The sequence below is a fragment of the Triturus cristatus genome, chromosome 2_1 (genome assembly GCF_964204655.1).
Source record: "Triturus cristatus chromosome 2_1, aTriCri1.1, whole genome shotgun sequence".
In the NCBI taxonomy this organism is placed as follows: Eukaryota; Metazoa; Chordata; class Amphibia; order Caudata; family Salamandridae; genus Triturus; species Triturus cristatus.
In genome coordinates this window covers 93,274,753-93,297,807 of record NC_140581.1, presented here as the reverse complement: position 1 = coordinate 93,297,807, position 23,055 = coordinate 93,274,753, and the positions used below count along the sequence as shown (strand labels likewise).

Below are 23,055 nucleotides of genomic sequence, written 5' to 3'. Positions count from 1 at the left end.
TAACGGTGGCACAATGAGTGCTGAAGCCCTTAGAGGTCTTCTCTGGCCACAGTGCCCTGGGTACCTGTGGTACCATTTACCAGGGGCTGACCCGTGGCCAGAGATGCCAATTGGGTTTTGTTTGCAATGCAATTTAGGGAAAGAACATAGGTCCTAGGTACCTGTTTGGCAGGAATCCAGGGCACACTCAGTCAAAGCACATAGGCAGTTCAAAAAAAGTGGGGGCAACCATGCTAAAGGAGGGCACTTTCTTACATGTTAGGCTCGTCTTACACTGTGATAGGGCAGGTATGTAAGGCTTGTCTTACATTGTGACAGCAGGTATGTAAGGTTTGTCTTACACAGTGATATAGCAGGTATGTAAGGCTCGTCTTACACTGTGAAAGAGCAGGTATGTAAGGCTCATCTTACACTGTGACAGAGCAGGTATGTAAGCTCCATCTTACACTGACAGTGCAGGTATGTAAGGCCCGTCTTAGACTGTGATAGAGCAGGTATGTAAGGTCCGTTTTACACAGTGAAAAAGCAGGTATGTAAGCCTCATCTTACACTCTGACAGAGCAGGTATGTAAGTCGTGTCTTACACTCTGATAGAGCAGGTATATAAGCTCCATTTTACACTGATAGTGCAGGTATGCAAGACCCATCTTACACTGTGATTGAGCAGGTATGTAAGGCTCATCTTACACTCTGACAGAGCAGGTATGTAAGCCCCTCTTACACTGATAGGGCAGGTATGTAATGCCGTCTTCCACCGATAGGCCAGGTATGTAAGCCTGTCTTACACTGATAGGGCAGGTTTTGTAAAGCCCATGATACCCTAGAATAGAGATGTTTTTGGCCCGCCTTACACCGTGATACAGTAAGTATGACTGGCCAGTGATTTAGCGAGGTAGGGTAGGCCAATCAGAGCAGTTGTACACTGCAGTAAACATGTAATGCCCCACATTCAGTTGGGTAGGCCTGTAAGTCCCAGGGTGCCTTTGGCATATACTTTAGGTCTGTGAGGCCCTTCAAACACTAGGAATATAAGAGGTGTGTAAGGCCCACTATGCACTGGGATACAGCAGGGCAGACAGGCCAGGATGCATTGGAATAGTGCAGGCTGTGATCTGGGTACACCGTGCCGGGGTACAGGAAGTGTGTAACGCCCATGATATAACAAAACCTCGAATGCGCATGATACAGGGTAATAGAGCAGGTCTGCAAAGCCCATTCTACATTATGGGATAGAGAGGACTGAGAGCATGATACAGTGAGACATCTTTAAAGCTCATAATACACGGTGATGTAACAGGTCTGCACTGGAGAACAGCAGGTCTGTGAGGCATATGATACACTCTGATGGAGCAGGTCTGTAAGGTACCTGGCACACTAAGACAGATCCAGTCTGGAAAGCCCATGATGCAATAGGGTACAGCAGGCCAGTAAGGCACATGATCCATAGGAGAAGGTGCTAAGGATCCAGGGCTGGTCCAGGTGACAGGCCTAGAACTCAGAAGACAACAGACCTCTACATCGTGTCAGATCATGCCAAGATACCAGTTCACACATTGCTCCAGTAGGTTAAAACAATATTGTCATACCTGTTTCCACATTACCTCCTAATCTTTGCATTTCTCTCCCTCTCTCTGTATTTTTCTCTGCCTCTACGCGAGGCAAGGGGCGGGGACTGGTATTTGAAGGACCAACACTACTGAACGGTGAATTGCAAGTCCACCAGAAATCAAGAGCCATCATGTATGAGTGCAACTTGTATGCAGGCTTGTCCGAATGTTTTGCAAGAGAAAACTTAAAGCAGGGCCCTTTGAATGCGTCTTCTGTGTTTGCCAGGTGCCATCAGTCCTTTTGCTATGCTATGTAAATTGCCTCATTACAAATGATAATCGCAGACTTCATTTCAATCATAAACCTATAAATGTTGCTGAATGAGCAGAGGGCACTTGATTGCCCCTCCACACTCCTCTTTTTGATGGCTCTGTGTGTATGTCCCACTGCCTGTAATTAAAATAAGAGAAAAGGGTGGCAATGAAACAGCTTCTACAGCGCACGCGCAGACATGCATTGTAGACGCAGCAGCACAGCTTTAGAAGCAGCGTACAGTTCTAGATAGAATAACCACTGCTTCTGAAAGTGCTGCTTCTACAGCGTATGCTTGCGCGATCACTGTAGACGCAGCAGCTTTACCCTGCTATCCGATGGCTGTCAGTCTCCGTTGCCTCGCAGTCAGCAGCGGCATGCCTGCTGCACGATCCACTCTGTGGAGTGGACCAGACCAGCAGTGAACTGGTGAACACAAGGAAGCCAGTCTCTCAGCTAGCCAGCCCCACCGGCTGAGGATGCAGCCCGCTTCCCTCCTTCAGCCCACAGTGTAAGTCCACCAGATCCACACTGGCGTCAACAAGCAGCTTGATGGTGGTCTTCACAGCAAAACTTCTTGAGAGAGCCATGTGAGAGTTATGGAACTTGTGACCCTATATGTTCACTCTTTCTTGTATCCCGCAGACGGGGAGAGGAGTTAATGCCAAAGAACGAAGATGGAAGCATGCAGTATGCCGACACTCACTTCATCGACACTTGGAAAGCTATGGAGCATCTGGTGGACCTCGGCCTGGTCAGAGCCATTGGGCTGTCCAACTTTAATTCAAAACAAATCGATCAGATCCTGGAGGTGGCAAAGCACAAGCCGGTGGTCAACCAGGTGAGCTGTCTCTTGCAGACCGGAAAGTAGTTTGAAGCGAACACTTCCTGATACTCTACAGACAGTTGTTCAGTTCAGTGGTGTCTACAAGTGGTAAGCATCCAATGACTTCTGTAGCAACTACCTAATGAGTCAGGAAAGCCCTAGGTTTAAGGTTCAAATCAGTTTAGAAACCAAGGGCACAGCAACATCTCAGGTGAACCACTGTTGCCAGTGGCTGAAAGAGGCAGTTCATATGTTTCTGTAGTTATGAATGTATATTGTGTGATGTGCCGTGTGATGACATGAGCTCTCTCCAGTCAGTTAAATCGTCTGGTAGGTAAAACCTGAAAAGTATCCTGTCCCTGACAGAACACCTCTGGAGGCAGGCCGAGAAGGTGGAACAGAGATTGCACTCGCGCAGGATCTCAGCCGGTGGCTCCAAGTGATACGCATGCTCCACAACACAGCCCCATAGTTAACAGGACATTCAAGTTTAAACCAGGACACCCCAGCGGATCATGGCGGGCGGAAGAAAGAGCTTGATGCCAGTGGGGAAATGTATGTGGGACAAGTCAGTAAAAATGAATCCACATACACTTATTGACTGGGGCACCAAGGACTATCACCCTGCTGTTGGTAGGTGGGCTGTCTGGCAAGGGGAACTCTTCTGGGATGGTCTGGCAGCTGAAGGACCACCTGGTTTCTTGAAGAGACAGAGTCTGAGCTACTTATGTAACAGAAGTGATAGACCCGGGGCCGGGCGTGACTGGACTGGGATGGTATTCTAAGAAATGTTTGGGTTAGCTACAGAAGCACAATCAATCACCTACTCTAATTCTTCACCTTTAGCTCACAAAAGTAGCCTGCTGGATGATGGACATTCCTAGAGGATGTTGGTCTCCTGTTGCATTCCTGATTGGCCGCCGTCTTAAGTAATCGCAGCCAGTAGAAAACCGGATGCTCTGGCAACAGGGATTTCCTGCTTCAGAAATTGTTTAGGGAAGCAGTTCACCCCAAAATTTCAATATTTTAAAGTAAGGTCAGTGGAATTCAACTATAACAGGCAGAAACCTGGGCCAGAACATCTTAGAACCCATCACAAGAAAATAATTTGTGTTGGGTGAATGTAGCCACTGTAAACAAGAAATGCAAAGTACACTGACCCAGGATGAGCCTTTACGAGTTTACCAAGTACTGGTGGTACAAGAGTCTTAGCAAAGGTTACACTTAGCTTGGCTTCACGGATACACAGAAGAATAGTTCAACAACAGTCCTAAAATATGCAAATCTCAGTCCTTAAGATTTATTTACTAATTTCCAGAAGTAAGAGGTGGCTATTCTAGGTTTATTCACGGATCTATATGTTTGTGCCTGAGCAGGTCTTGCTCTGGGAAAACACGAGTAAGTCACAAATAAATCTCGGCTAAGACAAACTGCTCCCCAAAAATGATTTTCACATATTATCTGGAAATTCAGGGTAAATTCACACCCAAGACGAAGTATGGCTCAACTACTTACAGAAAACGGTTTGTCAACCAGACACACAAATTCAGGAGTAATACACATCTAAGGCAGGAGTAAGACACAATTATTCACGGGAAAGATCTTTTCTATAGCGCTCCATCTGAACATAGTGGGGGCTAGTGCTGCCAGGTTGTCAGTCTCAGAAATGCCCCTACGCTTCCGTATAATTCAGGGTCTCTTTCGTGCTGTTTTCAGGCCCATCATACCAAAGGAGGCTGTGAAGAGAGCTGTCAGTCTAGTAAGGGGGGCCATAGGGGCGTGTGCGCTTCTTCCGCTCAGTGCAGTGTCGAGGCTGCCTTAAGGAGCGCCTTCAGCTCCACTAACAGGAGTCCCGCCATTGCAAGACCTTTACAGTAGTTCCCTCATTTCCTGTCTTGAGGCAAAAAATGTAATTCCCTGTTCCACCTCTCCCCACCCATGTTACCTTATTTCCTTCCCTGTAATCCCTGCCCCTCATTTATTTGTGTTTTATGCCATGGTATCCACCTATCACTATAATATATGTTACTTCCATTTTCAGAGATCCCAACATTTTCAGTTTTTCAGGTGCACCCTACTTTGTATCTACAATTGGTGGCACAAAAATACTTGCAGCTGAAGCGGTATGCCTTTGTTATTAGTGTCGAACAGTCTAAATAGACACTACAACCATATACACAGAAAGATAGATAGACAGATAGATAGATAGATAGATAGATAGATAGATAGATAGATAGATAGATAGATAGATAGATAGATAGACAGATAGACAGACAGATAGACAGACAGATAGACAGACAGATAGACAGATAGACAGATAGACAGACAGATAGACAGACAGACAGACAGACAGACAGACAGACAGACAGACAGATAGACAGATAGACAGATAGATAGATAGATAGATAGATAGACAGATAGACAGATAGATAGATAGATAGATAGATAGATAGATAGACAGATAGACAGACAGATAGACAGACAGATAGACAGATAGATAGATAGATAGATAGATAGATAGATAGATAGATAGATAGATAGATAGATAGATAGATAGATAGATTTTCACAATATAATATTACAGTTCTGAACTTATCTAAAATATATCATCATGCCACAGTTTTTCATACTCATAATTCTTTATGAATGTTTTAGTTTTGGTAACATTGTGATCCTACATCCATCCCCACCAAAATATCTGCCTTTCGCATTACTTTAATAAGGCACTCATTTTAGCCCGCAGCGCTTCTACATGCGTGAAAGGTAATAAAATAAATATTGAACTGCTTAGGGACAAACCCTGTGTCCCAGGTTTAGATAGTATGTCGAAGCTCCTCTGCCAAATTCCACTAACATTCATACCACACTTTTCCAAAAGCAGAAAGATGGGCTTCTTGTTAAAGTCTTTCAGGAAAGGGCAGTCCACACTAATGCAGTGGATGGAGCCCCCCAACTCCCCCCCCCCCCACCCACCCTCCTTGCCTGCACCACCTCCTGGTTCTTCTATCCCCGTCGATACCAGCCCAGGCACCGGTAATGTCCAGGAGCAGTAATATGTCCATTCAACAAAGATCTATACACAGACTTGAGAGTCAACCCTAACACCAAGAATGGTCAAATCTTACCTGCGTCAATTCTTCGGCGAGAAAACGTAGCATAGACGCCTCGGTTCTGTAGCAAGGATATATTCGCGTATCTGGAATAAATGTTAATATTTCTATGTACAGTGTTTTTAAGTTGGCCCTTGATAAGTGTCTGTTTACATAATGTCTCCCTCTGTCCCAACAATCCCAACATATTAAACCTCTTATATCTTAGTCGCTTCAGTGTAAATGGCCGAGGTAATATGTTCTATTTTCATTAGGGACAGCAAAGTAGCCCTCAATAAGGCAATTTAATTCCCAGCCAGTGCGCAGCTCCAGGCCAATCTAGATGAGAGCTCTAATTCTGTACCCTCAAGGTGTACCCAGTCCTCCAGATCAAGTTTTTCCTTCCAGACTAGAGTTTCAATTGCATCAAGATCGAATGTATACATTGGAAACCAAATTTTAGTACCACTGATCATGATCCATTTGGTTAAATGTCCGGTGAATATATACGAACAAATCCCATTTTGCTGGCAAAGACCGTTTATTATCAAATGTCAGGCTCATATAGTGTCTACTGCCAATTTAAGTACCCAGGATCCTCTGGTGCCTAATGGTTCGCGTCCAATACAAAGGATCCTGGTCTTAAAACAGACCCCAAGATTACTGGCCTTTGAGTAAGCTCCATGGTTCAAAGGTGTCTGTGTTGGTGCATGGCAGCCCATTGTGCGCCAGCGCAGGGGAAAAGGACAAGAATGCGCAGTGTCTGGTAGATACGGCGCATTCCTGCCCTTTTCTTTTGCCGCAGGGCAGCGCCGCAGAAAGGCCTGCAGCGCTGCCCTACAGCAAAAAGTCATAAATGTCGTCCCCTATACTCACTGTATTTACCACTAAGCAAAAAATACCCGTACTAAAGTAAGGTGCAAATCTCTAGCAATAGGAAGGTTCAAGATGTGGCAACTACTCACCCTAGGAAACTAATTCATTAACAATAAATGTATCACACTATCAGAATATGAAACAAGAACCCCATGACCCCACTGGACAAACTTGATCCCGAGATCTGAATCAGGACATATCAGATGACCTCAGGACATTCTGCTGTCAACAGATTCAAGAAGTATCTCCCAATGGAAAACACAGACGCGTACATTCTAAATGTATACACAGTGTACTACACATCGGAGAATATTGTCAAATTCAGGCTAGCGCCTGGCACCGAGTCTGTGAGGTGTATTGCTCCCAATGCAGGGTTTTAGCATCTGGCGTTGGAGAATATTGGGCACAAATCATGTGGGGTCTCGACAAGAGGATTCATGAAAGCCATCCACTCATTGCTCTGCTGGGCTATGTTAAGGATGTCCGAAGGACATGTAGGAAACACACTGCATTGGCTCTCCTGCTGGGTAAAAGAAGGGCATTAATTTCTAATGGGGTGACACAGTGAACCTCAGGATCTGGGTAACAGTATGAAAAACAAAGGGGCATATTATCAAGAACAGCGTTAAAATTATCGTTGCTTTAGCGGCAGAAAACTGCTGCTAAAGCGGCGATAATGGGCTTGATAATATGCCGCAGAGAATTCCAATAGATGCCCATGTTCACCAGAACATGGGCTTCTATGGGAATTCTCTGCGGCATATTATGAAGCCCATGTTCACCAGAACATGGGCTTCTATTGGAATTCTCTGCGGCATATTATCAAGCCCATTACCTCCTCGTCCGTCTTCCTCGCCACAGTATTAACCAATGAGCCTTCGGCTCCCACAGAAACTCCAAATGCAAATTTTACATTCTAGTCTCCCTCTCCCTCCAATATGGCCCCCAGTTACGACAGCCAATCCCATAAAGGGATACAGAAAGCTCCAAAATGACCTGTTTTTTTGTTTCTGCACTACTCCGAGTGCTTTGTTCCTGCTTGTCAGGTAAGTGTGGGGCGGCGGTCCTGCTTTAGCGGACTCTTGTGCCCTGTATACGTTTGGTATTGGGGGGTACTTTGTTTTACATTGGACCCTCGGTCCTGCGTGCTGCTCCGGTTCCTGCTATTGCGGTACCGGCATGGCTGAGGTCGGGTTCGTTTTGGGACCCGCCTCCTCTCTGTTTCCACGCTGAGGTGTCCTGCTGTAAAGTCGGACTTTACCGGCGAGTTAATCAGATGATTGCCGACCGCAAGTCCTGCTCAGCGGACTTCATGCGGTCGGCGCTTTTATTATTTATGATCGCGCTTCCAGCGCGGGGAGTTGATTTTACCGTCTTACCGTTTGGGACTTGGTTTCGTTTCTTCTGAGGCGGCAGTCCTTTGCAGCGTCTCCTCGGCTGCGGTTTTCTTTCTCGGTGAAAGGGGGGGGGCGTGCTTATGGTTCCTTATGTACTTGTTGGGGACATGTCATGTTGTTTTTTCCTGGTTCTTGATAGCCATTTAAAGCGCAGCTTTCTTCGATTCTGTGCTGTATGCTTGTTCACTTCCTGCCTTTCGTTTTCCTGCGGTTATGGAGGTTGCTGATGACGTGGTGGCTTCTGGCCTTGGGGAAGTCGCTTCTGGGTCTCGGGATGAGTTACCTTCCTTAGCTGTGATACAGCGAATGATAGACTCAGCTGTGGCTTCTGCTTTACATGGCAAGATGGCTGCGCCTCCTTCTAAGAAGGTCAGATCTGATCCTGCCTCCCTGGGTGGTTCTGACGCTGAAGATGATGTGGAGGTTAAGGGTCGCTTTGTACAGGGTGCTGACCTTAAGGATGGGCTGGGGCACATTCGCGCCAACTTGCTGTTTCCTGATTCGGTTGTTCCGATGGAGGAGGATTTTTTTGCGCAATATCAGCGTCCCGATCCTGAGAATCTCCCCTTACATTCTTCTGTTGTGAAAGTGTTGGAGACTGAATGGAGGGATGTTGACAGGGGTGCTTTCCCACGATACTTGGCTAAGCGTTACCCTTTGCAGGATTTTGCTGCCAAGTATCCGTCGTCGGTGAAGGTTGATTCCTTGATGGCGGCGATGTCATCTCATGGGTCAGTGGTTTCTGAGGATTCCTCTCCTGCAGATCCTGTGGATAGGAAGGTGGATGGGGCGGTGAAGCGCACTTTTTCTGCTGCTAATTTTTCCATCCGGGCTGCCACTTATTCTTCTTATGCCATTCAATCCTTGCTGAAGGATTTTCAGTCCTTGGCTGAGCTGTTGGACCAGGGCGAGTATATCTCCTCTACGTTGGCCATGATGGAGCAACAGGTTTGTCTCCTTTCGGACGTCTCTTTTGATGCCTTGGGTGCGGCTGCTCCTGCGGCTGGTTCTTCTGTGGCGGCTCGGCGCCAGTTGTGGCTGCGCTCCTGGAAGGCTGATGCTGCCCAGAAATCTTTGCTTATGAAGATTCCTTTTACTGGAGTTAAACTTTTTGGTCCTCCTTTGGAGCATATGGTGAAGAAGACGGCTCCGGATCGGGCTGGTCGTTTCCGGTCTTTTGGTGCTACCCGTGCCTTTGGTCCTTCTCGTAGGGGCCGTGTTCACCAGCCCTTTCGTGGTCGGGGGCATGGCCGGGGTGCCCCTTCCACAGATAAGTCCCGGTTCTCCAACGTTCGCTCCTCCGATGCTGCTCCCTCTAAATCGTGACTCTGTTTCTCCGGGGAGGGTTCCTGTTGGGGGTCGGCTGCGATTCTTCCTGCCGTCCTGGAGGTTGACTGTGTCGGATCAGTGGGTCCTTCGGGTGGTTTCCGAGGGTTTTCGCCTTGGGTTCAGCCAGGATCCACCAGACTATTTCAGGTTCACTCCTTGCCCCAGGTTGGCTCTCAAGAAGGCAGCGCTTTTGGCCGGTATAGACTCTCTTCTGGCAAAAGGTGCTGTGATTCCGGTTCCGGTGAATCAGCAGGGGGTGGGAGTGTACACCATCCTGTTCCTTGTGTCCAAGCGCACGGGGGATCTCCGGCCTGTCCTGGACTTGAAGTGGCTGAATGGGTTCATTCCTCCTCAGACTTTCAAGATGGTGTCTCTGAGGGTGATCCTCCCTCTGATTTCTCGGGTGGACTTTCTGGCATCGGTGGATCTGCAGGACGCCTATCTCCATGTGCCGGTGCACCCCGCCAGTCAGCGTTTTCTGAGGTTCTGTGTCCTGGGTCGGCACTACCAGTTTCAGGTATTGCCTTTTGGTCTCTGCTCTGCACCCAGGGTGTTTACGAAGGTTCTGGCGCCTGTCATTGGTCATTTACATGGGGAGGGCATTCAGGTATTTCCCTACCTGGACGATTTATTGATTTCTGCTTCTTCTCTTTCTAAGGCGGTGGTCCATGTCCGGAGTGTTTGCCAGGTCCTGGAATTACATGGCTTCCTGGTGAATGTGGGGAAGTCCTCCCTGGTTCCTTCGCAGGATCTGACTTTCATTGGGCTCGTTTCAGGACTCTGTTGGAATCGGTGTTCCTGCCCCCTTCTCGGATGGCCACTCTACAGTCTGCTGTTCGGTCCCTGCTGTCGGGTCATTCCCAGCCTGTGAGACTTTGGTTGAGGGTTCAGGGTCTAATGTCAGCTTCCCTGTCAGTGGTTCCTTGGGCTCGCCTCCACATGTATCCCATGGTGTCCCACATTTTGTTGCATTGGGACCCCTGTTCTCAAGATCTCGATCTCTTGATTCCTGTGTCAGTGGGTGTTCGGGTGGCCCTGGGATGGTGGTTGGACGTGGTTCATCTATCACAGGGTTGTCCTTTTCTGGTGGTTCCTTCTCGGGTCCTCACTACCGATGCCAGCCTTTTGGGCTGGGGTGCTACTCTTGGGGACTCTTCGACTCAGGGTGTTTGGGATCAGACTGTGGTGTCTTGTTCATTGAATTACAGAGAGCTGAAGGCTATCCATTTGGGTCTGTTGGCGTTCTCTGACCTTCTCTTGGGTCATCATGTTCAGGTCAGGACGGACAATCAGGTAGTCATGGCGTATATCAATCATCAGGGGGGCTTCCGGGTTCCTTCCCTCAGTGCCCTCAGTTACCGGATTTGTTCTTGGGCGGAGATGCACCTGGAGTCTCTGTCGGCTGTTTACCTCCCTGGTCGGGAGAATGTGGTTGCAGATTGCCTGAGCTGGGTATTTCCGTCCATAGGGTCCTTGTCCCTGACGCGCCTGATGTTCCAGGTTTTGAGGAGGAGGTTTGGGTCTCCGATTGTGGACCTGTTTTCTTCCCGGTCCAATGCGAAAATCCGTTGCTTTTGCACGATTACGCCGTGTCTGGAGGCGTGGAGGATAGATGCTCTGTCCTTCCGGTGACCGAGGGACCTGTTGTATGCATTCCCTCCTGTTCCCCTGATCCCCGCTGTGTTGCAGAAGATCAAGAGGGAGGGGACCCTTGTTCTTCTGGTTGTGCCGGGTTGGCGTCGCCACCCATGGTTTCCTCTCTTGTTGGAGTTGGCGGTGGGCACGGGATGGTTGTTGCCCTTCGATCCTTTTCCTCTGATGGGGCCTCCGCTTCCTCTTCCGGTGTTCCGGTCATTGGGTCTGCGGGCCTGGCTCTTGAGAGGGACTCCCTGATTCGGGGTGGGTGTTCTGTGGTAGTTGCTGATGTTATTCAGCGGTCCCGGCGCCCGTCTACTTTGCGTTCCTATGCGAAACACTGGGACAACTTTGCTGCTTGGTGCGTTCAGCGCGGTTTGTCTGTGTCTGACTTGGATCCTGCACGCATTCTTGATTTTTTGCATGAGGGTTTTGCTTTGGGTTTGGCCATCTCTACTCTTCGTACACAGTGGGCTGCCATTAGGGCCTTTCATGCTCTTCCTTTGGTTTCTGTGTCGCCTTTGGTGTCCAGGCTTTTGAAATCTCTGGCTTTTCAGCGTCCCCGTCCTGTTCTATCTTCTCCTCCTTGGGATCTTCCGCTGGTTCTGCGTGCGCTGCAGTTGGTTCCTTTTGAGCCTTTGGAGTCGGTTGACCTGAAGTTCTTGACTCTTAAGGTCGTCTTTCTTGTGGCTATTGCTTCTGCCAGGAGGATTGGGGAGTTGGGAGCTTTCCTGAGGTCTGCTCCTTTTTTGTGTGTTCTGGAGGATCGTGTTGTACTGCGCCCTCACCCCACTTTTGTTACGAAGGTGAATTCCTTTTTTCATAGTTCTGCTGAGGTGGTTCTGCCAGTTCTTTGTCCTGATCCTTCCTCTGGGGATGAGTCGTTGCTGCATCTTCTGGATGTTCGGCGCGCCTTGTTGATTTACCTGGATCGGACTTCTTTTTGCAAGGTGGACAATTTATTTGTGAATTTTGGTTTGTCCCGTAGGGGTTTGCGTCCTTCCCTGTCCACTCTCAGTCGTTGGATTAAGGACGTTATTCTGTTGGCTTACGGTTCTTCTTCCTTAGTTCCGTCTCTTCCGGTTCAGGGGCGTTCCACTCGTTCGGTTGCTGTCTCCTGGGCCGCTTTCAAGGGGGTGTCCATGGAGGTTATTTGCTGTGCTGCCACTTGGTCTTCCCCTCATACCTTCATGTCGCACTACCGTCTTCAGGTTGGTGGTGGTGCTTCGGTTGCCTTTGCCTCTTCTGTGCTGGGTTCTGGGGTTCCTTAGGTTGGAGATTCTATGTGTCTCTTTCCTGTTGTTGTAATAAAGTTTTGCTTTGTTTCTGACTTTACTGGTTACATGAAGCTGATATGCTTTGGTATCGGCTCATTGGTTAATACTGTGGCAAGGAAGACGGACGAGGAGGTAATGCCCCGGTTACTTACCGGTAATCTTCATTACTCCGAGTCCTTGTCTTCCTCGCCACAGTATAGTTTCCCTTTCCCTCCCGGCCCTCTTCTTGGCTTCATGCTTGCGGCTTGGTTTCTCAGGTCATTTTGGAGCTTTCTGTATCCCTTTATGGGATTGGCTGTCGTAACTGGGGGCCATATTGGAGGGAGAGGGAGACAAGAATGTGAAATTTGCATTTGGAGTTTCTGTGGGAGCCGAAAGCTCATTGGTTAATACTGTGGCGAGGAAGACAAGGACACGGAGTAATGAAGATTACCGGTAAGTAACCGGGGCATTATCGCCGCTTTAGCAGCAATTTTCTGCCGCTAAAGCAACGATAATTTTAACGCCCTTTCTTGATAATATGCCCCAAAAATCCTTTTGGGTAAATATAAGGGTAAAATAAGGTGGCTATGTGCAAGGGAAGGGATCCAAGGGCCTATTTACAAGCCCCTATCGCCAGAGGAAAGCCATTTTTAAAAGACGTACCTGTGGCGATAGGGGTTTCGCCTTATTTACAAGGCGGTGTAAAACCACTTAACGTGGCTTAACGCCACTTTGTAATTAAGGCACCCTTTCACGCTAAACTTAGTGTGAAAGGGATGGGCAATGGGTGTTGCGTGGGTGTTTCACCATAACACCCATCGATTTTGACGACGCCCCCTATTTACAAGGGTGACGTAAACAGGAGGAAGTGCCAAAATTAAGACCAGGGAAAACCTGGTCTTAACATGGAAAAACGAGGAGAAATGTTTAATTTCTCCTTGTTTTTGCAGTTTCTATGTGTGCTGCATTGTGCAGCACACATAGAATCAGCAAAATGCCTTGAATGATTGTTTATGTGCACAATGCAGCACACATAGAAGTTCAAAATCGCCATTTGTCGCTACATAATATGCAGGTCTATATAGTCCCGGCGAAAGCCTCACGGAAGCGGCCGTGGAGCGATTCCTGAGTGATCACCCTGTCACGGCGTTATCAGAGACGGCAAGGACGGCATTGGATCTTCCGCTAACAGTGGAAGAATTAGGGGAGGCGCTGGGTGGTCTGAACCCGGGCAAGGCCCCAGGCCCGAATGGGTTCCCGAGTGAGTTTTTTAAGAAGTATTTCCTACAACTAGGTCCGCATTATACGGCGGTGGTGGAGGAGGCCCGAGAGTGTGGATTGTTACCCTGGGACTGGAGGCATGCTGAGATTGTAGTGTTCCACAAGCCGGGCAGGCCCCCGGAGGAGCACGCCTCGTATCGTCCAATCTCCCTCCTCAATGTGGAGACCAAAATTCTGGCGAAAGCCTTGGCCAATCGTCTCCCACCATACATTGCCTCGTTGGTCCATCCGGACCAGGCGGGGTTCATGCCCTCACGTGCCACGCGACATAATATCCGGCGGGCCCATGTGGCGATCGCTGAAGTGCAGCGGTTGGGGGTCACGGCAGCCCTGTAGTTGGCGGATATGGATAGGGCGTTTGATTCCCTTAGCTGGCGCTACATGTTCCTGCAGCTGAAGCGCTTGAACTTTGTGCCGCGGTTCCTGTCCTATGTGCGGCTTCTTAATACGGAGATTACGGCTTCGGTCAGGGTGGTGGGGGCGTCCTCCTCCCCTTCTGTACCAGGTGCAGAATCATCCATATGTGATTCCACCGGACTGGTTCCGTCGGGTGAACTCGACCCTGGGTCAGTTCCTGTGGGAGGGTGGGGTGGCGCGAGTGGCCCTACGGACGTGCTTCCTCTCGACATATGCCGGGGGTCTGGCAACGTCGTATCTGCTCTCATATTATCATGCCTCCCACCTGCTAGTTCTGAACGAGTGGTGGTATGGGGAAGGGGGGGACCCGGCATACGCTGTGCAGCGGCGGCTCATGGCCCCACACACACTTCATACTCTGCTTTACTCCGCCGTGCATCAGGCGCGTTTGCCACCGGTGACGCAGGTAGTCTTTCAGATTTGGCGCCAGGCGCTGACACGCATTGAGTGGTGGAACGTGATCACGCGGGAGACCCCTCTGTGGCACAATGGGCGACTACCACAGATGGCGGCCCTGTCAGGGTTTTAGGGGTGGGATCGGATGGGCATCTCCACCATAGGCGATGTGGTGCGGGGGTGCGCTCTGAAGTCCTTTCAGGATCTTCAACAAGAATTCAGCATGCCAGTTCTATAGGTACCTACAGTTTCGTCACGCACTCTCCCCCAGCCTGGCGGGCTTAGACTCCATAGCTGACTTTAGCCCAGTGGAGGTGAAGCTCTTTATGGGTGACCTCCAAGAGAAGAAAATCTCCAAGATATATCGAACGCTCGTTATCCACAGCGCCCCTTCGCTCCTGCAGCTCAAGGGGAAATGGGAGGACGATGTTGGGCCCCTCGACGAGACGGACTGGACGGATGCGCTGGCCTCGCCTCGGGGGGCGGCCATAGCTATCCGACTACGACTCATACAATTTAAATACCTGCATAGGGCTTATTTTACCCGGAGGAGGCTGTGGCGAGCGGGCCGGATTATCTCTCCGTAGTGTCTCCGCTGTGGACGGGAGGAGGGCTCCTTCTTCCACACAGTGTGGCTCTGTGGGTCATTGTCCCGGTTTTGGAGAGGGGTGTTGGCTTGTTTATCCGAGGTGCTGGGTTGGGATCTTCCCGCAGACCCCAAGCTGACACTCCTGCACGTTATGGAGGATATTGGTGGCAACGTATACAAGAGACATTTACTGCTGCTGGGCCTTACACTGGCCAAGAGGGATATCGCCCGGGCATGGAAGGCTCCGGTGGCTCCCTCGCTGAATGTGTGGAAGAGGGGTTTGGACTTTAGTATGGGCCTGGAGCTCCCGATATTTGCAGCTAGGGGGTGCCCCCGTAAACATTACAAGATATGGAAGCGTTGGGCAGACTATAGGGGTCTCCCCCTGGAGCCGGTTCCGGAGGAGCGGGAGGAGGTGTCCATCTAGTTCCCCCGAGGAGGGGGGGGCGCGCGCAGGGACTGGGGTTGGATCTGTCCGGCTTATGCTCATTCAAGTTGTCGTTTGTTGGATACAGTACGGTGCGGTCGGGGGGGGGATCCGGGAGGTGGGGGGGGAGAGGTAGGGGGGTTTGTTTTCATCTGAAATGCATTTCAAGTATCCTATTACGATAAAAATGTCAATGTCATGATTGGTGCAATGCTTGGGCCGGTACCTCTGGGACTTCAGGGGCCGGCAATGTATGTGTTTATTGACGAATAATAACAATTATTTAAAAAAATCGCCATTTGAGATTGTTTATGTGCAGGAAGGGATACCTTCCTGCACATAAACAATAATTCACTCAACGCAGGCACTCTTGCACTATGGTGAATGGGTGCCTGCGTTGGCGCTAGGCAGCTTAATTTAGCAACAGTGAAAGGGCAACACAGGGATGCACTGTATCTTTCTAAATACGGTGCATCCCAGTGATTTCGGAATGGCAGAGAGTAGCGTTTTTATTTTGTGCTTAATGCCACGACCTGCCATTCCCTTGTAAATATGCCCCCCAGTTGTCTGCGATTTAGTTCTGTGTAATACTCAATCAAAGTAGATGCAGTGTTACTACCAAGCAAGTCTTGGCCCAGGGATATGTGGGAGCTTCTATGGCAGTACAGGGATGAGAGGATTTGAAGTATAATGTTTTGAAGTGCTTAGAATATTGGAACAATATTTGATTTGAAGTATGCCAAATGCAATCAACGAAATGTCTATACGATGGGACTGGATAGCATGCACATATATATCAATGATTTGTGGATACATTAGGAGACTATTTGAGTCAATATATGTATTGTTTATGCCAAAACCAAAATAAAGTTCTAAAAAATGTAAAGTTGTCATTCCTGGAGGATCAAAGGCGGTAAGGCATATCGCATTCATCTGGATTTTCATTGCTCGCCCATGCTTCACATTTTCATTTTGCCCTGTCAGGTGGAGTGCCATCCATACCTGAACCAGAAGGAGCTACTTGAACACTGCCGACAAAGGAGGATCGTTCTCACCGCCTACAGTCCACTGGGTTCTGCAAATCGACCCTGGGCCAAGCCGGGTGATACCCAACTCTTGGAAGACCCAGAACTCCTAGGAATTGCCAAAAAGTATGGCAAGTCTGCGGCACAAGTGATTCTACGGTAAGACAATTCCATTTATCAACTAGCTGCATCTGGGTGCAACGTTAAGGCTACAGGCTCAAATCATGTTGAGTCGACTCACGTGTTTATCCATTTAAGTCTGATGAGATTAATCTTCTCACCAGAGTGGGCACTGAAGGCACAGCACTTAAATGATCCAACTCCTCCCAGACAGCCTGAACTTCATTCATTAAACTTTTATTTTCCCGGCTTGTGGAAATATGGATTTTTCTGATCAGTTATGTCCCCTATCTTGGACCCCAACGGTTTCATGAATGTATCACAAGTACATGTATGTTCCCTCCAGTTCTAGTTCTGAAGACGCAAACACATGTGCGTCCACCGTCAACATGTCCTTTGTCAGATCCGCCATGAATAGGCCGGATATTCCATTCCTAAGTATGAAAGGCCACCGGCTTTATATGGTTCACTTATGCCATTTTACAGTCCAGGCAAGTAGGCCCTGATTCTGTCATCAAACTCTTCTTGCCTTCTGCCTCTGAAAGCTCCAGTCTGAGCCTGCATCTGTGACCATGAACTTTGTCTCATTCTCTGCGCGGCTCACGAAGCCTGACATCAGCCTATTCTCTGCCAAAAACTGTATTTCACCTTCGAAATTATCTGCTCTGTTCCCTGCCCGATGCATTCCTGTCTAGTAGTTTAAGTAAACATTCTTCCAGCTACCGAGCAAAGGCTCGGCTTCTCTGTCTTTATGCGAGTAATTCATAGCCCTGTTACTATGGAAGATTCCTGCCCTCGCATCTAGTGTAGACACTTAGACGCTTGTGCACGCACACACAGTCAGTATAGAATAGATTTTGTCCAAGAGTCCTTCCTTTGTGGATAACATAGTTCTTTAAACATAGGATGTTAGATATGATTTGGGATTAGGTTGACTTGACCCCCCAGACTTCTTGTCTCCACATGTAGAGCTAAATGTCAAGTCCCCCTCACCCCCTAGTTGCACGTCAATCACACGTCATGCTGCTGCGCACGCATCTATGCCAAGTATAATCTTATAGATCCACCTATATATGACATCATAACCAATTATGTTCCTTTTCACTCCTCATTACGCCTATTTTCGGTTACGCATGTGAATCGTCATTTTCCTTATCAATTGTTACGCCTACCGCATCTATTTCATTGTAATGTATGTTCTATAAAAGTCATTTCTTGTCAATAATGTATGTACTTCACTTCCTGAACCTCCGTGGTGATGGAACTTGGAGCAACCGATTATAATCGATCATTGGAATAAAGCCCATTCCGAACCTCTAATACCACGGATTCTGCCTCTTATTTACTGAGCTGTTTTATTATGTTTCCGTATCAAATTAAGTCCCGGTAATTAAATTATTTACCACATGAATGGCGCCCGAACAGGGACACTTTCTCATCTCACGCGCCGGCGGTGAGTTGCAGGCCCGGTCTCCTGCCACAGCTGGACGGACAATTACGCGTACCAGCAGGATTTCCTGTATCTCCCTCCGGTCAAGCGGGGGCGACTGAGGCTGCGATCAACACCCAGACGAGGCGGTGAGAAGTGCGAAGTATCCCAACCAGAGCCTAGCTGAGAGAGCAAGATCCGAGGTATACGGAGGCCCACCAGTTTCCGAAGTCCCAAGCCAAGTCCAGTCTCCGCAGTGTTCGAGTCGAGTCCAGTCCGGTTCAAGTTCAGTTCAGTTTCCGAGGCCTTCCGTTTCCGAGCTACCCGGTGAGTACCATTACTGGGGAGGCTTTCTGACGTGCACATAGGTTGTGCCGGTCAAGACGGGTTTGGGTACACAAATCCGGTCTGCACTGTTTCAGCAGTGTATCTGTACTGTTTAGCAGTATATCAAGTATATAATTCAGAATGATTCAGTTAATGTCGAGTATTATGTTTAGTGATTTAAGTTCTCCTTAGATCGTCATCATTGTTCATTGTTCAGGTAAATGTTAAATGTTTTAAGTACGTTCTGCATATTGTGGTATGAATGACTGTTCATTATCGTGTTTACTGTATTAAGTTTGTTCAAAATTGAGTATCAGATCAGTTCTCAATATGCCGCTCTTTTCGAAACTAAGACAGATCACAACAAGAAAAGGGGTACTCGAAGAAGCCGTTCCTATTCCTCCTAGGGACACTCCAGGGTACTTCATGTATCATAAACATGGCTTAGATGCTATATTATTTCTTGATTTATGGGTAGACTACACCAAGGAATTACCAGAAAGTCAGAGGTGGCCCACAGCGGGAACCTGGGATGCAGAGTGCATCATGAAAGTAGAGGAAGAGTTATGGAAAAGGAAAGTCAGACAGTCACAGAAAGATGCCGTTGAGTTATGGCGTAAAGAATCTCATAGACGTACAGAAAAAGCACTCCGACAGGAAGAGAAGAATAAAGAGAGTTCAAATAAAGTTCGAGAAAATCTATTAATTGAAGAAGGTATCCGAGTAAAATCAGAACAAGTAGACAGACAAAGAAATGCCCTTATGAATGGTATGTATCCCCTTCTGGCCGAAGGATTACCTAAGGCTACTCCAGGGATACCAAAAGACTTGCCAACCCCATTGTTCCCAATAAAGGTACATCCTAAGGGGCATCCTAGAACCGCAGAAGATGTTTTTCTTTCCTCATATTTAGATGACGCAGCTCCCGAGTATGCAAATTCCGCCCCACATAGACCGCCTGCCAGGGAGGTTCACCGCCAAGATCCAGTACCCGTATCTCTACAGCAACGAGTTCTGGCAAGCACATCTGTTTCTACATCTGTCCCTGCAGATACTTCTATAGCTGTGTCCACACTTATAGTTGCTGTATCGCGTTCAACAAATCCTTTCACGCCCGACACCCCAGACGGGGCTACGGGAGGTGCTACCAACATTTTTTCTACGCCACCCAGAATAAATAAACTTACTTTTCAAGAGTCAGCACATTCACGTACCCCCAAACTCATAAATGCCCGTACGCTTAAGGAACTTCTTGTAGATTGTAGATATGACCCTGTGCCCGGCAAAGAGGACGAAATGACCCTGGCATCATTACGTATCAGACGAGCCGCGGTGTATTTAGGGAAGTTACCAGGAATGACTGCGCATCTAGATAATATATACCATTTTGTACAAACAGGGCGAGATTCTGAATGTATTAACAGAGCTATGGAATATCAGAAAGTGGAGATACAGGGGGAACTGTTACGTTTTCTCATAAATTGTGTGATCAGAAATCAAGACCGACCAGGGGTAGACCCGGAAGCAATGCAAATTCTTACCAGATGGAGTCAGAATATATCAGAAGGAAGACATGATAAGCAGAATTGTATAATAGCCATGTGCCGAAAGATCCGAAAAGAAATCGAACGCCTACACGAAGAAAGATTAGCGGTAGACCAGTTCGAACAAAGCGAGGAAGAAGGATCAGGACTGCCCACAGGACAGTCAGACACTATAGCCTATGTAGGTAGAGGAAGATCTTGTGATAATAATAGATGCCTTATTGACCCGATACGTCCGATATGTCCAGATAATAACAGGAGTTTCCCAACACCCATAGTCCATATAAGGTCTAACGAGCATTCGTTCCAAGCCGCTGACAAATTACTCCGAGAACGAAGGGGTTATCATTTTCTCGATTCTATGGATGAACAAGAATTAGCCAGGTCAGCTGTCCATTGGGTTGACAGCCCCGGAAAGTACAGTGATGATACAGTAGCACGCACGTTTTTGAATCTCACCCCAGATGAACAGCGTGTAGCTGGGATTTATATGATTCAACAACTCCTTATACTATATCAGAGTCAACATTCGGACCCTGGTTCCTTACCTGATACATTGACTGAATTACTCATGAATAGATGGAGAGGTTCAGGTACTAAATTAATTAAAGAAATACTGGAATCAAGAAAGCAATACATTCTTTTTGTATGTTCAGAACATGTTCCACTACCCATTAAGGAAAGAACCACGTATTACATGGACAGACAGAATCCTTTACGAGAAGTACATCCAATAAAGGGCGAGGACAATGAGTTTAAACGCGTATTTGTATACACGCCCATATCGAAAATAGAATTGTTAGAAATGAAGAAAGTGGTACCCAGTCATGACAAAGACCCAGCGGGTTTCCACCGAGAAATTAAAGACATGTTACTCATGGGAGAGTATACCTATCCCGACATTATGACAATATTAAAGGTATTGATGCCTGCTGGCATTTACGAAAAACTCAGGGAAAAAGAGTGGGAGGTAGGAGACCAAAAGATAGAATGGTCAGCTTTAGAAGCAGAAGAGAAGGCCCGAACTGCAGGAGCAGGGCTTGGGGATAAAACTAAAGCACTACCAGGTCTACTAGTACAGGTACTGCCACGTTTATTAACTACGAAAAAGGAAGATTGGGGTACAATTTCAGCCTGTAAACAAAAGCAAGATGAAGACACTAGTGATTACTATGCCCGATTTGAAAAATGTTTTGGTATAAATAGTGGCATAAAAGCAAGTAGCGAATCATACCCACATCTGTTTGTGACAAAATTAGTGGAAAATGCCCTGCCTCAAGTGAAGAACAGAGTATTAAAATTCGAGAGTACTTGGCAAGGTAACACCCCATCACAAATGTTACAAATGTTACAGTATCATCACAATAGAATTAGAGAGGAACAAGAACATGAACACAGACGCATGAAAGACACGAAAATGAAAATGCTAGTTTCTCAGACAGTTCCAGCTGAAGGACATAAAAAGGGTATGACACATTCCGGTGATTCAGCAGGACCTGTAAAAGGGACATGCAATTATTGTAAAAAGCCAGGTCATTACGTACACGATTGTCCAGTTTTGAAACATAATATCGCCATAGGTAATACAAAAGAAAGACCACGGCCACCTAGACAGGATCAGAATGAACAAGGAGCCCCGCAACATGCACAGTCCATGCCAGCTCCACCACAGTCTGTACAGTTTGTGCCAGCTGCACCAGCGCTGCCTGTTGCTGCCACACAAACCACGACACGACAACTGTACCAGACCGCACAGTACGACTATCCTGATTATCAACGATACGCATGAACCAGCCTAGAGAGGGAAGTTGACTTACCCCTTATCGAGATCCCGGTAGACCAAGAAGGACCTTATGTACATAGTGAATTATTAGGCCAAGACAGAAAATTTTTACTCGATACCGGGGCAAGTCGAACAACCATAAAACGTAGTGAAGTTCCAGGGGCACCCCTCTCAGGCTCACAGAATATTTCCCTTGGTTTTTCAGGAAAACCTATTGTTAATGAAGTGTCACAACCTCTTCCACTTACGATAGGACCTTTGACCCGAACTACAGATTTATTGCTTACTAAATCATGTCCAGAAAATTTGTTAGGAATAAAAACACTGAAAGCTCTAGGGGCTATAATATGTTGTTCTCCGGAAGGAGTAAGATTGTTTTTACGTGATTTTAAAGGTCACTATGTATCTAGAGACATGGATCCCCGACTGCAGACTTTACCTACACATCTATGGGCACAAGGCCCTACTGATGTTGGTCGCATGAATATTACACCATATCGAGTCACATTAAAGGCAGGAGTGGTACTACCACGAATGCGACAATACAAGTTACCACCAGATGCTGTAGTGGCTTTGCTGCAAATCATTGACGAGCTCATTGCCCAAGGAGTAGTTGTGGAAACAGACTCCAATGTATGTAATTCACCAATAATTCCGATTCTTAAACGAACAGATCCGAAGGCCCCGCCAGTATATCGATTGGTTATTGATCTGCGCGAATTAAACAAGTGCATTGTGCCACAATTCCCTGTGGTCCCTGATATCTCGTCATTATTGGCAGCCATTGATTCCGAAGCAACATTCTTTACTGTAATTGATCTTAAAAATGCCTTTTTCAGCGTCCCAATAGATCCGGAAAGCCAATATTTGTTCGGATTTAGTTTAAATGGACGTAGCTTTAAATTCTCACGCGCACCTCAAGGATTTACAGAAAGCCCCAGCATCTATAGCCAAGCACTGAAGCGAGAACTTGACAGTATCCACATGCCAGTTAACACTGCCTTGCTTCAATATGTCGATGATCTGTTGATCACCGCTAGAAGCGAACCCGAATGTGAGAAAGCATCACTGACAGTTTTACAATTTCTAGCTGAAAAGGGTCACAAGGTGTCCCCTTCTAAGCTGCAATTCTGTGTCCAGCGAGTCGTTTATCTTGGACACTCGCTGTCCAAGGAGGGAAGGCAGCTTACACCCGACCGCATTCAGTTAATAGCTAACATGCCAATACCCAAGACACAAAAGGAAGTACGAGCCTTCATAGGCCTCACTTCATACTGTAGGCAGTGGATCCCTCAGTATGCATTTCTAGCAAAATCGCTCATTCAGTTGACAACACAGGAGGCAGCCACATCGACTGTCCTCCCTTGGACTCAGGAACATACACAAGCTTTTGAAAGCCTAAAGAAAGCTTTATGTCAAGCACCTGTTTTAGCAACGCCATGTTAC

General features: G+C 47.5%; 1 protein-coding gene across 2 annotated transcripts in view; it reads left to right on the top strand.

Annotated features, from left to right (window-relative positions):
- The window catches only part of LOC146863820 (aldo-keto reductase family 1 member A1-A-like), a 193,475-nt gene that overhangs the window by 87,254 nt on the left and 83,166 nt on the right, over window positions 1-23,055 (top strand). For both annotated transcript variants that reach the window (XM_085628243.1, XM_085628236.1), the window contains exons 5-6: window positions 2,506-2,701; window positions 16,366-16,565. In XM_085628243.1, the coding sequence (XP_085484369.1) occupies window positions 2,506-2,701; window positions 16,366-16,565 (396 nt within the window). The remainder of the gene's footprint in view (window positions 1-2,505; window positions 2,702-16,365; window positions 16,566-23,055) is intronic.